The 13977-nt window shown below is 46.2% G+C and overlaps 1 protein-coding gene across 2 annotated transcripts in view; it reads right to left on the reverse strand.

Moving 5' to 3' along the window:
* The window catches only part of IQCE (IQ motif containing E), a 313633-nt gene that overhangs the window by 220169 nt on the left and 79487 nt on the right, over positions 1 to 13977 (reverse strand). For both annotated transcript variants that reach the window (XM_078664993.1, XM_078664994.1), the window contains 3 exons: positions 12014 to 12127; positions 11802 to 11852; positions 10682 to 10752 (listed from right to left, as the gene is read on the reverse strand). In XM_078664993.1, coding sequence (XP_078521119.1) covers positions 10682 to 10752; positions 11802 to 11852; positions 12014 to 12127 — 236 coding nt within the window. The remainder of the gene's footprint in view (positions 1 to 10681; positions 10753 to 11801; positions 11853 to 12013; positions 12128 to 13977) is intronic.

The following is a 13977-nucleotide window of genomic DNA, read 5'->3' on the forward strand; positions in this document are numbered from 1 at the left end:
CTCCTACCCAGTCAAAAGATCAGGGCTTGATCCATCACCGTTTTTTAGCTCACTGCACCATCCCAGTTCAGAACCTAGCTACATGCAAATTAGTCTGACCCTGGCCCAGTGCATCATGGGAACAGGGCAGACCAAACTACCAAGCCAATTCTTTACTGGAAAGGAAACAAGCTTCCGGGGACCGGTTTCTGGCATTACAGCCATCTTCGGCCCGGCTTGCTTGAATCCTGATGGTGCAGTGAGCAAGGGACTCACATCTGAGCATACCCTTCCACACTTGCGGTGGCCAAAACGATTCAAAAGGGGGTGGCGATGGACAGAGTATCTGAATTAAGCAGAACACTCCTACCCAGTCAAAAGATCAGGGCTTGATCCATCACCGTTTTTTAGCTCACTGCACCATCCCAGTTCAGAACCTGGCTACATGCAAATTAGTCTGACCCTGGCCCAGTGCATCATGGGAACAGGGCAGACCAAACTACCAAGCCAATTCTTTACTGGAAAGGAAACAAGCTTCCGGGGACCGGTTTCTGGCATTACAGCCATCTTCGGCCCGGCTTGCTTGAATCCTGATGGTGCAGTGAGCAAGGGACTCACATCTGAGCATACCCTTCCACACTTGCGGTGGCCAAAACGATTCAAAAGGGGGTGGTGATGGACAGAGTATCTGAATTAAGCAGAACACTCCTACCCAGTCAAAAGATCAGGGCTTGATCCATCACCGTTTTTTAGCTCACTGCACCATCCCAGTTCAGACCCTGGCTACATGCAAATTAGTCTGACCCTGGCCCAGTGCATCATGGGAACAGGGCAGACCAAACTACCAAGCCAATTCTTTACTGGAAAGGAAACAAGCTTCCGGGGACCGGTTTCTGGCATCACAGCCATCTTCGGCCCGGCTTGCTTGAATCCTGATGGTGCAGTGAGCAAGGGACTCACATCTGAGCATACCCTTCCACACTTGCGGTGGCCAAAACGATTCAAAAGGGGGTGGTGATGGACAGAGTATCTGAATTAAGCAGAACACTCCTACCCAGTCAAAAGATCAGGGCTTGATCCATCACCGTTTTTTAGCTCACTGCACCATCCCAGTTCAGAACCTGGCTACATGCAAATTAGTCTGAAATGCCAGAAACCGGTCCCCGGTAGCTTGTCTCCTTTCTGGTGAAGAATTGGCTTGGTAGTTTGGTCTGCCCTGTTCCCATGATGCACTGGGCCAGGGACAGACTAATTTGCATATAGCCAGGTTCTGAGCTGGGATGGGGCAGTGAGATAAATAACGGTGATGGATCAAGCCCTGATCTTTGGACTGGGTAAGAGTGGTCTGCTTAATTCAGACACTCTGTTCATCACCACCCCCTTTTCTGTATCGTTTTTGGCCACTATAGGTGTGGCAGGGTATACTCAGACATGAGTCCCTTTCTCACTGCTCCATCAGGATTCAAGCAAGCCGGGCCGAAGAGGCTGAAATGCCAGAAACCGGTCCCCGGTAGCTTGTCTCCTTTCTGGTGAAGAATTGGCTTGGTAGTTTGGTCTGCCCTGTTCCCATGATGCACTGGGCCAGGGACAGACTAATTTGCATATAGCCAGGTTCTGAGCTGGGATGGGGCAGTGAGATAAATAACGGTGATGGATCAAGCCCTGATCTTTGGACTGGGTAAGAGTGGTCTGCTTAATTCAGACACTCTGTTCATCACCACCCCCTTTTCTGTATCGTTTTTGGCCACTATAGGTGTGGCAGGGTATACTCAGACATGAGTCCCTTTCTCACTGCTCCATCAGGATTCAAGCAAGCCGGGCCGATGAGGCTGAAATGCCAGAAACCGGTCCCCGGTAGCTTGTCTCCTTTCTGGTGAAGAATTGGCTTGGTAGTTTGGTCTGCCCTGTTCCCATGATGCACTGGGCCAGGGACAGACTAATTTGCATATAGCCAGGTTCTGAGCTGGGATGGGGCAGTGAGATAAATAACGGTGATGGATCAAGCCCTGATCTTTGGACTGGGTAAGAGTGGTCTGCTTAATTCAGACACTCTGTTCATCACCACCCCCTTTTCTGTATCGTTTTTGGCCACTATAGGTGTGGCAGGGTATACTCAGACATGAGTCCCTTTCTCACTGCTCCATCAGGATTCAAGCAAGCCGGGCCGAAGAGGCTGAAATGCCAGAAACCGGTCCCCGGTAGCTTGTCTCCTTTCTGGTGAAGAATTGGCTTGGTAGTTTGGTCTGCCCTGTTCCCATGATGCACTGGGCCAGGGACAGACTAATTTGCATATAGCCAGGTTCTGAGCTGGGATGGGGCAGTGAGATAAATAACGGTGATGGATCAAGCCCTGATCTTTGGACTGGGTAAGAGTGGTCTGCTTAATTCAGACACTCTGTTCATCACCACCCCCTTTTCTGTATCGTTTTTGGCCACTATAGGTGTGGCAGGGTATACTCAGACATGAGTCCCTTTCTCACTGCTCCATCAGGATTCAAGCAAGCCGGGCCGAAGAGGCTGAAATGCCAGAAACCGGTCCCCGGTAGCTTGTCTCCTTTCTGGTGAAGAATTGGCTTGGTAGTTTGGTCTGCCCTGTTCCCATGATGCACTGGGCCAGGGACAGACTAATTTGCATATAGCCAGGTTCTGAGCTGGGATGGGGCAGTGAGATAAATAACGGTGATGGATCAAGCCCTGATCTTTGGACTGGGTAAGAGTGGTCTGCTTAATTCAGACACTCTGTTCATCACCACCCCCTTTTCTGTATCGTTTTTGGCCACTATAGGTGTGGCAGGGTATACTCAGACATGAGTCCCTTTCTCACTGCTCCATCAGGATTCAAGCAAGCCGGGCCGAAGAGGCTGAAATGCCAGAAACCGGTCCCCGGTAGCTTGTCTCCTTTCTGGTGAAGAATTGGCTTGGTAGTTTGGTCTGCCCTGTTCCCATGATGCACTGGGCCAGGGACAGACTAATTTGCATATAGCCAGGTTCTGAGCTGGGATGGGGCAGTGAGATAAGTAACGGTGATGGATCAAGCCCTGATCTTTGGACTGGGTAAGAGTGGTCTGCTTAATTCAGACACTCTGTTCATCACCACCCCCTTTTCTGTATCGTTTTTGGCCACTATAGGTGTGGCAGGGTATACTCAGACATGAGTCCCTTTCTCACTGCTCCATCAGGATTCAAGCAAGCCGGGCCGAAGAGGCTGAAATGCCAGAAACCGGTCCCCGGTAGCTTGTCTCCTTTCTGGTGAAGAATTGGCTTGGTAGTTTGGTCTGCCCTGTTCCCATGATGCACTGGGCCAGGGACAGACTAATTTGCATATAGCCAGGTTCTGAGCTGGGATGGGGCAGTGAGATAAATAACGGTGATGGATCAAGCCCTGATCTTTGGACTGGGTAAGAGTGGTCTGCTTAATTCAGACACTCTGTTCATCACCACCCCCTTTTCTGTATCGTCTACTAAGACGCTGCCTTTGCGCGCGGACGTCAGTTCTGACACTGCTTTCCACGCTAGAAGCACAGAGCCATGCAAGACACTTACCAAAGGTGCACAAAACTAGTGCCCTCGAAGGGAGTCCCTATCCCTAGAAGTCAGTTCGCAGAACGGGAAGGATGAGTGGGGCGGTAAGGAATCGATAGGTAAAGTATGTCTCTTACAGATACATCGTTACCAAAGGTAAGTAACTTATTCATCTGAAAGAGACAATTAGTTAGAGATTCCTTACCTTAGTATATATACACACCCCAGTAATACCAACACCGGAGGTGGCTCTGCAAACTAAGTTTACACCAGGAAGTCCTGAAAAACAGAACAGCCGAAAAAGCAGTCTCGCTGGACTTGGCTATCCAGGCAGTAATGTTTTGTGAACATGTGTAGGGATGCCCACGTAACTGCCTGGTAGATGTCAATCAGCAGAACTCCAAGACTCAAAGCAATAGAGGCTGTCGTCGCCTGGGTAGAGTGGGCGTGCAGTCCTACTGAAGGTTCCTTTTTCGTCAAAGAATAGCAGATCTTAATGCATAGGGCAACCCATCGTGGTATGTTTTTGCACAGCCCGACGTTTCTTGGCGCCCACATACCCACGAAGAGTTGATCGTCCAGCCAGAAATCTTTAGTGCGGTTAAGGTAAAAGGACAGCGCACATTTTGGGTTCAGACTGTGGAGTCTCTCCTGTTCTCTGGAAGGGTGCAGAGGCGGGAAGAAGGTAGGCAATGTAATGGTCTGAGCTTTGTTGAAATAGGTAACCACTTTGGGCAGAAAAGAGGGCCTAGTGTGAATGACCACTTTTTCTGGATGAAAGGCAAGAAAAGGAAGTTTGGAGGAAAGAGCCTAAGCTCACTCACCCTGCGAGCAGAGGTGACAGCAATCAGGAAAGCGGACTTCAAAGTAAGAAGATGGCAAGGACAATTATGTAGTGGCTCGAAGGGAGCACACATAAGGTAAGTAACAACAAGATTGAAGTCCCACTGTGGCATTACGAAAGGAGAAGGAGGAAAGAGATGAGTAATGCCCTTTAGAAATCTAATTACAATCGGAGACTTGAATAGAGACAGCTGATCAGGAAGGCGCAGAAAGGCAGATATGGTCGAAAGGTCGCCTTTAAGAGTACCCAAAGCAGAGCCCTGCTGGGCCAAAGATGGAATGAAGAGGAGAACCCCTTAAAGAGGGGCAGAAAGGGGATCCACAGCCTTTGCTGTGCACCATGCCACAAATTTGTCCCATCTACAGGTGTAAACCGTTTTAGTGGAGGGACGCCAGGCTGCCAAGATGACGTTACAGATTTCAGGAGGAAGGTCGAAAGCTGTCAACTGTCGCCGCTCAATCTCCACGCAAGGAGGTGGAGGCTGGACAGGTTCGGGTGGAGGACCGTCCCCTGCGACAGAAGATACTCCTGAAGAGGCAGTCGGATTGGAGGATCAATGGCCATATTGAGCAGCTCGGGATACCAGACTCTTCGTACCCAGTCTGGAGCCACAAGAATGACTTGGGCCCGGTTGCCGTTGATCTTCTTCAGCACTCTGGGTTAAAGTGGTACAGCTGGAAAGGAGAACACGAGGCCACAATTCCACTCGCAACAAAAAGCGTCGTCGAGCGAGTTCCGCCTTGGAAACTCCAATGTGCAGCACTGCTGAAATTGCACATTCTCTTCAGTGGCGAACAGATCAAACCAAGGCTCTCCCCATTGCCGAAAGAGCCCTTGCACCACCTCCAAGTGAAGACACCATTTGTGATCCATCATGCACCGGCAGCTAAGTTAGTCCGCACTGGCGTTCAGGGAACCTGCCAGGTGTTGAACCACCACAGATATGCCCTGATGTTCCAGCCAAGTCCAATGATGAAGAGCCTCTTGACACAGGGTCCATGACCCCACCCCGCCCTGCTTGTTGCAGTACCACATGGCGGTGGTGTTGTCGGTGGTGTTGTCTGTGAACACCTGCATTACTCTTCCTTTGACAGAAGGAAGGAATGGCTTCAGTGCAAGACGGATCGCCGGGAGCTCCAAAAGCTTTATGTGGAGACCGGACTCCGCCGGAGACTAGAGACCCTTGATCTCCGCCTCTCTCAGGTGGCCGCCCCATCCCAGGAGTAACGCATCCGTCACTACTGTGAATTCTGGTTGGGTAAGGGAGAGAGATCTGCCGCTGACCCAATCCTGGTTCATGAGCCACCACTGCAATTGATGCGCAGTCTCCTCGGAGATGACATTGGAAAGATTCCCCGGATGCTGCACCCATTGGAACTTCAGGTCCCACTACAGTGCACGCATATGCCACCTGGCATGATCCACCAGCATTATGCATGAGGCCATGAGGCCTAGCAGCCTCAAGGTCTTTCTCACCGAAATCCTGGATAGAGGCTGAAACATCGGTATCATAGCCCGAATATCCCGGACTCGCTGCTCTGGACGATAAGCCAGAAACTGCGCTGTATCCAGAACCGCTCAGATTAAAAGGAGCTTCTGAGAGGGGAATCAGGTATGACTTTGGTTGTAGATATAGGGGGAAGACTGGAACCCTTGATCTGCTCAGATAAGGTGCGACCACAGCCAAGGAGTGCTGGGGAGACCAAAGGGGAGCACTGTAAACTAAAATGCTTGTGGCCAACCATGAGCCGTAGGTAACGCCTGTGGGCCGGCAGCACGGGAATGTGGAAATAGGGGTTGTGCAAGTCCAATGTTACCATCCAGTCTAACGGATTGAGGGCAGACAGGACCTGAGCCTACGTGAGCATTTTGAACTCCTCCTTCCGGAGGAAGCGGTTGAGGGCCCTGAGGTCTAAAATAGGACGCACGCCTTTGTCCTTCTTGAGTACCAGAAAGTAGTGTAAGTATCGCCACGACCTATTTCTGGCACTGTGATCCTTTCGATAGCTCCCTTGCCAAGAGAGCTGCAAATTCCTGGCGGAGAAGGGCCATGTGATCCCCGACATGCGATTTAGTGCTGGTGGCATGGGTGGAGGAGTAGTCTCGAAGGGGAGGGAGTAGCCCCTTTGGACTATCTGCCAAACCCACCTGTCCGACGTGATGTTTAGCCAGTGTGGGAGGCGATGGCGAATCCTGCCGCCCACTGGCCCTGAAAGGTCGGACAAGGAGGGTTCTGCAGGGAGGGTCTGGGAGGACTAGCCCACCCACTGGCCCCCGGACCCACATTGCTGGGTCACACGTCCGCGGCCATGCAGATACTGTGTAGCTTGCGTGGCCCTGTGGCCAGATTTGGAAGAACGTGTCGGGGCACCCCTTCCGAAGCCACGAAAGGGGCTAAAGGCGGACTGAGTGGGGCAAGAGGTTGCCGCGACCCAAAGATCTGGCCGTAGTCCTAGAATCCTTGAAGCGCTTGAGCGCAGAGTCCATGTAGGGTGCACAGTTTAGCAATCAGAGATTACTAAATGGAAACCACACAGGAGTTGCAGATGCATAGGTGAGTTGAAAAGCAACTATTATACAAACAGCCTTATAATCGTTGTGGAGTCCATACAAGAGTGATGTGGAGCAACTCAACATATTAAGAAGCTGTCAATTAATTTCATATTGTGTACTACAGAAATGGCTGCAAAGTTTGGGAAAGTAAAAAAATACTTTAAAATTTCACAGTATCTTTGGCAACTTGTAAAGCGATGTGGAGAGCATATATATTTGGCCTGCATCTAGTCAGCCAGCATAATTTGAGACTTCGACCATGCCCCTTTCGTTCTCCTAGACTGCCAGGATCATCTTGGGCAAATAGAATTTGCTGATTGTCTATCAATTGAGTAATTTGCACAATGACAGTACGGGTAAGGACAATAAAGCGGATGTATATTTCACTCTTGTGCCCACAGGGTTGCATGAAATCTACGAAGATCACCTACTGTATGAGAGAATGCTCTTTAAAAGCAGAATGCAAGGTAGAATGCAAATGTTGGGCCAAGAGTGAGTGTAAGGCTGGAGTTACCTATTGCCCCAACTCCTCTTTTACATAACATGGATGCTCTTTGGCCAGTTAACATCCTTGTGATTGATTTCTGGAACCCTTAGAAATACTTATTGGATTTTAATTTTGGTGGGAGGGTCTCCTAAATTGTGCTGCAACCATGAACTGAATTGTTTTCATTGGTATGGAATTATAGAGGATATTTGGAACAGTGGGTGGTGTGTGCTGGACACCTCCACTATTCTTGATTTTTGAAGGCATTGCTCCCATTGCCTGCCATCCTTACAAATAAAACACAGTCCTTCATCAAAATCGAAACTTTTCGCTTTCCCCAGTGGCTGCAATTCCCTGCACAAGTTACCTTGCACACTTCTCAGTGGTCCTTACACCCACCCTGCAGACCTCAGTATGGCCCCCAACACAGCCTCTAGCACTTAGCAAAGAAAACTAAGGTTGGCACTGCTCCTGTTTTGCTGTGTCTGCATCTGGCACGCAGGAGGATGCTTTCTGTTATACCTGCCTTTTCATGCTGCTTCACTGTCAGAGAAACGGACTTTCTGTGGTTTCTAGTTTAACAGAGTTTAAAATGGTTTGTTTGGTTTTAACTAAAACTCAGAAAGTAAACCTATACATCTCTAGGAAGACTTTACACTTCTCAATCGAGAGACAGTAAGTAAGGCAGATAACACAAACTTGATGAACACTCTTCCAATTAGTCGTTCCGCAACAAGAATGGCACACCATCAAGCACAACTGCATATGAAAGAGCAGGAGAGAAATTAACCGGCTCAACTAAAAACAGAGAAGAAATGATACCACCTTTAGAAAAAAGGTTTAAAAAATGAAGGTAACACCCTAAGATGCTGAGTAAAATCCAAGTGGAACAGAAGTTTCCAGTGTAAGGTAGCCTCTGCAACAGGCTGCTATGTTCATGGGTTGCTGTAAGGAAAAATAAGCTGCAGACTGACTGCAGAGTTGAAGAAATAGGGGCATGTGGCATCTGTGTGAAGTGGCACTTTTCACTTTTGTTACAGCGTTAATGCAGAAGCACCATTCTCTTCTTCAAAGTTTGTTTTTGCAGGGTGTTGCTTCCAAACAAATGCCCAGGTGATGTGTTTGGAACACACTTGTGCTCTAGTCAGAAAGTGAAGAGCCTTTTGCCAGGTAGCAGATATTGGAGTATGTGACCAAACGCATTTCAAGGTCATACCTACCATGAGGTGCTGTCCAACTTAAGGTCCACAGAACTAAAACACTTTTGGCACAGACTTTCATTCCTGGCAGTTCCAAATTCTTATTATCTCTGCTTGACAGTCAAAAAGAGGGCTTTTAAAACACTCAGTTGTTAACAATGGATACAACACGCTGAGTTGGACTCCAAGGAGAGAACAGATTATTACCCAATAGGAGGAACTAGTCATGGGTACTGCCGTCTTAACAAAGCCAGAACAAAGCAGTAGGTTCTACTTGATGCTGGCAGAACCGAATGGGTCTCAAAATGTATAGAGTCTGGGTTGTAGCAGTCAACTTCAGAGTGGTGAAGGTGTAAGGATCACAGAGATGAATCTTAATGTCAGCAGTGGCCTAGTCATCAAAAGGAAGATGGAAGAGTCCCACATGGTCGAAATAGACTACAAGCAGGTAAAACGGTCTCTACCTCAGAGAGTTCTGAAAGGCTTCATGGGGGTCCAAAAGTATTAAAAGGTAGAGATAGAGCCTTAAAAGTGGGACATTGGGTTTACTGTGTGCAATTTTATCTTCATGGCCCTACATAATGGGATTTGAGTGACCCTTTCTGAGTAGGGGGTTGTGCCTTTATCTGCTGCATAACAGGATCCCTTTATATTGAGGGAGTTTTATCTCTCTTCCCCTCACAATTCTGTATGACATGGCCACACACAGTCCATAAACGGCCAAGCATTGGTAACCTGAAACTTGGAAGGAAATTGGTATGAACCATCATAATGCTAAAGACAGATACAGGCGCCCTCTTGAACGCACTCAAGCCTTTTCTTCTTTTAAACAAATAGCTGAAAGGAAGCTCAAATACAGAGAAAAAGACAGAAACATTAACAGTTGACAAAAAGCTTTTAGAAGGAAAGAAACCTTTTCCAAGAAGACAAAATATGGAAAATACAATATGCTGTGTTTAGATATCTAGTCACGACGAGAACAGAGAAACAAGAGGAGAGGATGTAGCTTAAGGGCTAGAGCGGTCGACCTCAAATCTGGAGAACTGGGTTCGAGTCTCAGCAAGGACGTGCAACATCCTGATATTCTGGGCAAATCACTTAAACTCCCTGTACCTAACAAAAAACATGAATGTGTTCTTGTGTAACACAACTGGTGCTCATGTAAAGCGCTCTGATACCTTCGGGCCAAGTTTGCGCTATATAAAACGGATTAAAAAACAATAAAAGAAGAAGGATGGGATAGTACATGGCAGTGTGTGCACTCCCCGGTTTGCATACTACAGTCCTTGTGTAGTTACTTTGACTGTTTAAATTCAATTAGAAAAATAAAAAAGGATTCTATGATGATTCTATTCTTTGTTTTTTAATCATTGTAGCTTTGAAAAAAAGTACTTCGGAATTTCAGTTGATTTACTGAGACAATATAATAGTTACAACAAAGACGAAGATCCAATGTTGGAACAATATTTAGACCCGAGTTCATATATTTTTAGTAAGATAAAAGGTAGACTACTGGGAACCCTACAAAGACAGCTACGAAGATGTTGAAGAACAGATAGCTCGTGAAGTGTCATATAAACAAAATCTATTATGTTTAGTAAGAAGATGATTGAGCCAAGACATTTCCTTACTGTTTAGTTACTCTTTTCTACTGTCAATACACCACAGAATTAGATATTTTCTATCAAGCAGTGCTGCTAGACACAGAGGTTACGAGATCAGTTACAAAGGTTTAAAACAACTGACATTTCCTGTAAGTTAAGTAACTAAAAAGTACCACCCTCGCCATGCAGTGCTCATGAACTCACATATCATATGTGAAGTTATGAACAGTGTATTTGGCTGGAGTTATAGTATGTAGCTTACCATTTGCTGGGATTTTCAGTTTTCTTTTAGTTTTGGATCATAAACAAATTTGAAGTTCTGGGAATTTTACACTTTTTTATGTGGTTGGCTAGTCAATGGTCATAACAGATAACCAGAGCCTTGCTCATATTGTCAGTGAATATTTATATGTTGGCAGGTATTTCGAACAACAGTATTTACTTTGGACTTCTCCAATCCTGTTAGAGCACTGAGCATCTTGAGAACACTTACTTAACCATGTTATCTTTCTCTTTGCATTGCTGCTCCAACTTGAGAATCTTCTGCCTCAAACCATTAATGACCTATCAGAGCAAGGAAAAATGAATTTATTGGCTTGGAGTTGCATTTGGTTTTCTTTAGAAATGTGGATTATTCTATCATCACAAGGAAAAACGAAACACAAACATCAGGAGAAGTCTCATAATAATGGCAGAGTTTAAAAAGACAACTTTGTGCATTTGACGTGTGGCTGTGTCAAATAAAAGCAAAAACAACAATTGATGGACAGAATGCAGATCAATGTCATACATTCACCCCAATACAGAGATCTGGGCCTAAATTCATCTTTTTTTGCACTCCACACCACCCCAGTTCAGACATGGCCATATGCAAATCAGCCTTGACCCTGTGCCTCATGGGAACAGTCCAGCCCGAACTGCAAAGCCATGTCTTTCCTGGACCGGAATCAAGCATCCTAGGACCGGTTTCTGGCTATCAGCCGTCTTCAGCCAGGATAGCTTGACTCCAGTGGTGTGGAGAGCATGGGACTCGCATCTGAGCATACCCATCCCACTCGGGGTGAAAATTGCACAGGGTCAGACTGATTTGCATATAGCCATGTCTGCACTGGGGTGGCAGAGTGGGCTGAAGAACAGTGATGGATTAAACCCAGATCTTTTGACTGGGTGTGAGTGTTTGATTGGTTCAGATGCTCCGTCCATTACCACCCCCTTTTGTACCGCTTTTGGCCACCATAAGGGTGGCAGGGTATGCTCAGACGTGAGTCCCTTGCTTACTTTGCCACTGGATTCAAGCAAGCCGGGCTGAAGACGGCTGCAATGCCAGAAACCGGTCCTCGGAAGCTTGTTTCCGGTCCAGGGAAGGCATGGCTTGGCAGTTCGGGCTGGACTGTTCCCATGAGGCACAGGGTCAGACTGATTTGCATATACCATGTCTGAACTGGGGTGGCAGAGTGGGCTAAAGAACGGTGATGGATTAAACCCAGATCTTTTGACTGGGTGTGAGTGTTTGATTGGTTCAGATGCTCCGTCCATTACCACCCCCTTTTGTACCGTGTGTCAAATAAAAGGCTAATGAATGCAAAGACATGTTGGCTCAAAGTTCCTCTTACCGAACTTGAATCGTTACGTTTATCCACTAAACTTCTGGAAAACTCAGAGCCCTGCAACAAGAACAGAACAAAGAGCACTTGTTACCTCGCTAATGTCTCTTAGTGGGTGTGGCCCCCCAAGAACCTGTGGAGAAGAAGATTTGTAACCTTGAAATAATATAAACTGAACTTGTGTTACTACATATGTGAGGAATGTCAACAAATACAGGTACCTTGGAGGGATCCAACAGCTGCTCAATCTGTCTATCTTTTTTGCTGTTCTCCTCCTCTAATCGCCGCAGTTTTGTTTTCAACACGTCTGCTTCCGATCTTTGCAGTTGTAATGTCTAGAAGAGAATAGACTCACATCTCAACCTCCCACACATCTTTAAAATGCCTGGATGAATGAAACAATAGCAAAGAGCACCCAGAATTCAGTGGATATCCTAAACCTCAAACATTTTCAGTGATACCCCAACATCTGATAAGCTATCAGTCTTGAAAGTCAATTTACTAGCAACATAAAACCCTTGATTACCTGTAAAAATTGTTCTGCAGCACAGCTATCTTCTGTGCATCTGCATATTTGGTGGAATATTACCTTTTGACAGCTAATAAATCTCAGAACATATTGTTCTGAGTTTTAAAAACATTTTAATAAAGCTGTGGATATTTTTTCAAATGCATCTCATTCTGCTGCAGTGAAGCATCTATATGATTAGGCTACATGAGCAACTTGGTATGCTGGTTAGAAACACATGTTTATTTAGCCTTTGCGTGAACTCCACAATAACATGTTCAGGAACAATCCGTCTGTGAAAGCAATGGGGTAGTACGATTGGCACGCATCAGATGTGCTTCCGTAGCCTATGTTTATCAAAGTTTCTAGACATATCCAGTACATTCCGCTTGGTCCCCATGGTGAATAGGTATACCTATACCACACTCAAAGATCGATTGAGAATTTTAGTCTGCTTTCTAGTGTGATCCTATAATTTTGGAAGCAATGCCCTCACCCACTCTCGTGTCATGCTTTCCTCTGGCATGCTTCTACGCCACTTGTACCATAGTGTACAGGGGTGGAGTTTGGTCATGTACTAAACTTGATATGGAGATACAATCATAAATGGTTAAACCTTTCTTCAGGGATACCTAATAAATTTGATCTTTATTTACCATTCCTTAGACAGGACTAAATATATGTGGATGGTCTCAGGGCATTTTCACCCTACCATCGCTCAGTTATTTGTCAATATGTTTAGGCCATTAACTAGTACCCCCTATCTGTTAACAGCCTTCATCAGGACTACAAGATTGCTCTGTTTCCAACTAGTCCACTGAGTCAACCCTAGTAGCGTCACTAAAAAGTGTTAGTTATATACCAAACACGCACCTTACTTTTAATATGTTTTGTAGACGATGACGCTTTCTTCAGCAGTCCAACTAGGAATTTGTAACCCAGGGTAGGAGCAGTTTATAGCCGTTCTTTGCCCACCGCCATGCTTGATAAATGCGTGACTACAGGGTGATGCTTTTGCTCTTACACTACGGTACAAGAGGAATAGAAGCATACCCAAGGATGAAGCATGCCACAAAAGTGGATGACAACATTGCTTCCAAAATGATGGGCTCACACTAGAAGGAAGAAAACAATTCTCATCAATCTTTGAGTGTGGTATAGCTACAGCTGGGAGGGGATTGATGATAAGATACCTCTCGCCTCCTTGTGATTGGGATAAGTAGGTATGTGGACCAGTCATGTGGAGCAGAGGAAAACAACACGTTTTCCATGATCCCTTCCTCAGAATTTACAAGAGAAAGAGCCTACATATAGGTGGTGGCGAAACACAGCAGTTTGTTAGTGAATTATCCTCACTTCGCTCATCCTTGGATAGCTCACACACAACATGTATATTTGTATACTATAAATGTTTCTTATACACAAACCTAAATATGTATATATAGCAAAATATCAACATGAATCACAACTATATGCTCCTATATATGTTTCTTAGTCCATATAAATTAGTTGCTAATAATCTGCCATAGTGTGAAATGTGTACAGAAGATGAATACCTGCACAAGACTGAATACAGCTACACAACATGGACCATGCTGGGCCATGTCTGCTGATGCCATCCGCTGTCTCTGGAGATGCTGATCTCTGGGTGGGTTGGTCTTCTCTGCCTGTGGACAG

This window comes from Lissotriton helveticus, chromosome 10 (genome assembly GCF_964261635.1).
Source record: "Lissotriton helveticus chromosome 10, aLisHel1.1, whole genome shotgun sequence".
Classification (NCBI taxonomy): domain Eukaryota; kingdom Metazoa; phylum Chordata; class Amphibia; order Caudata; family Salamandridae; genus Lissotriton; species Lissotriton helveticus.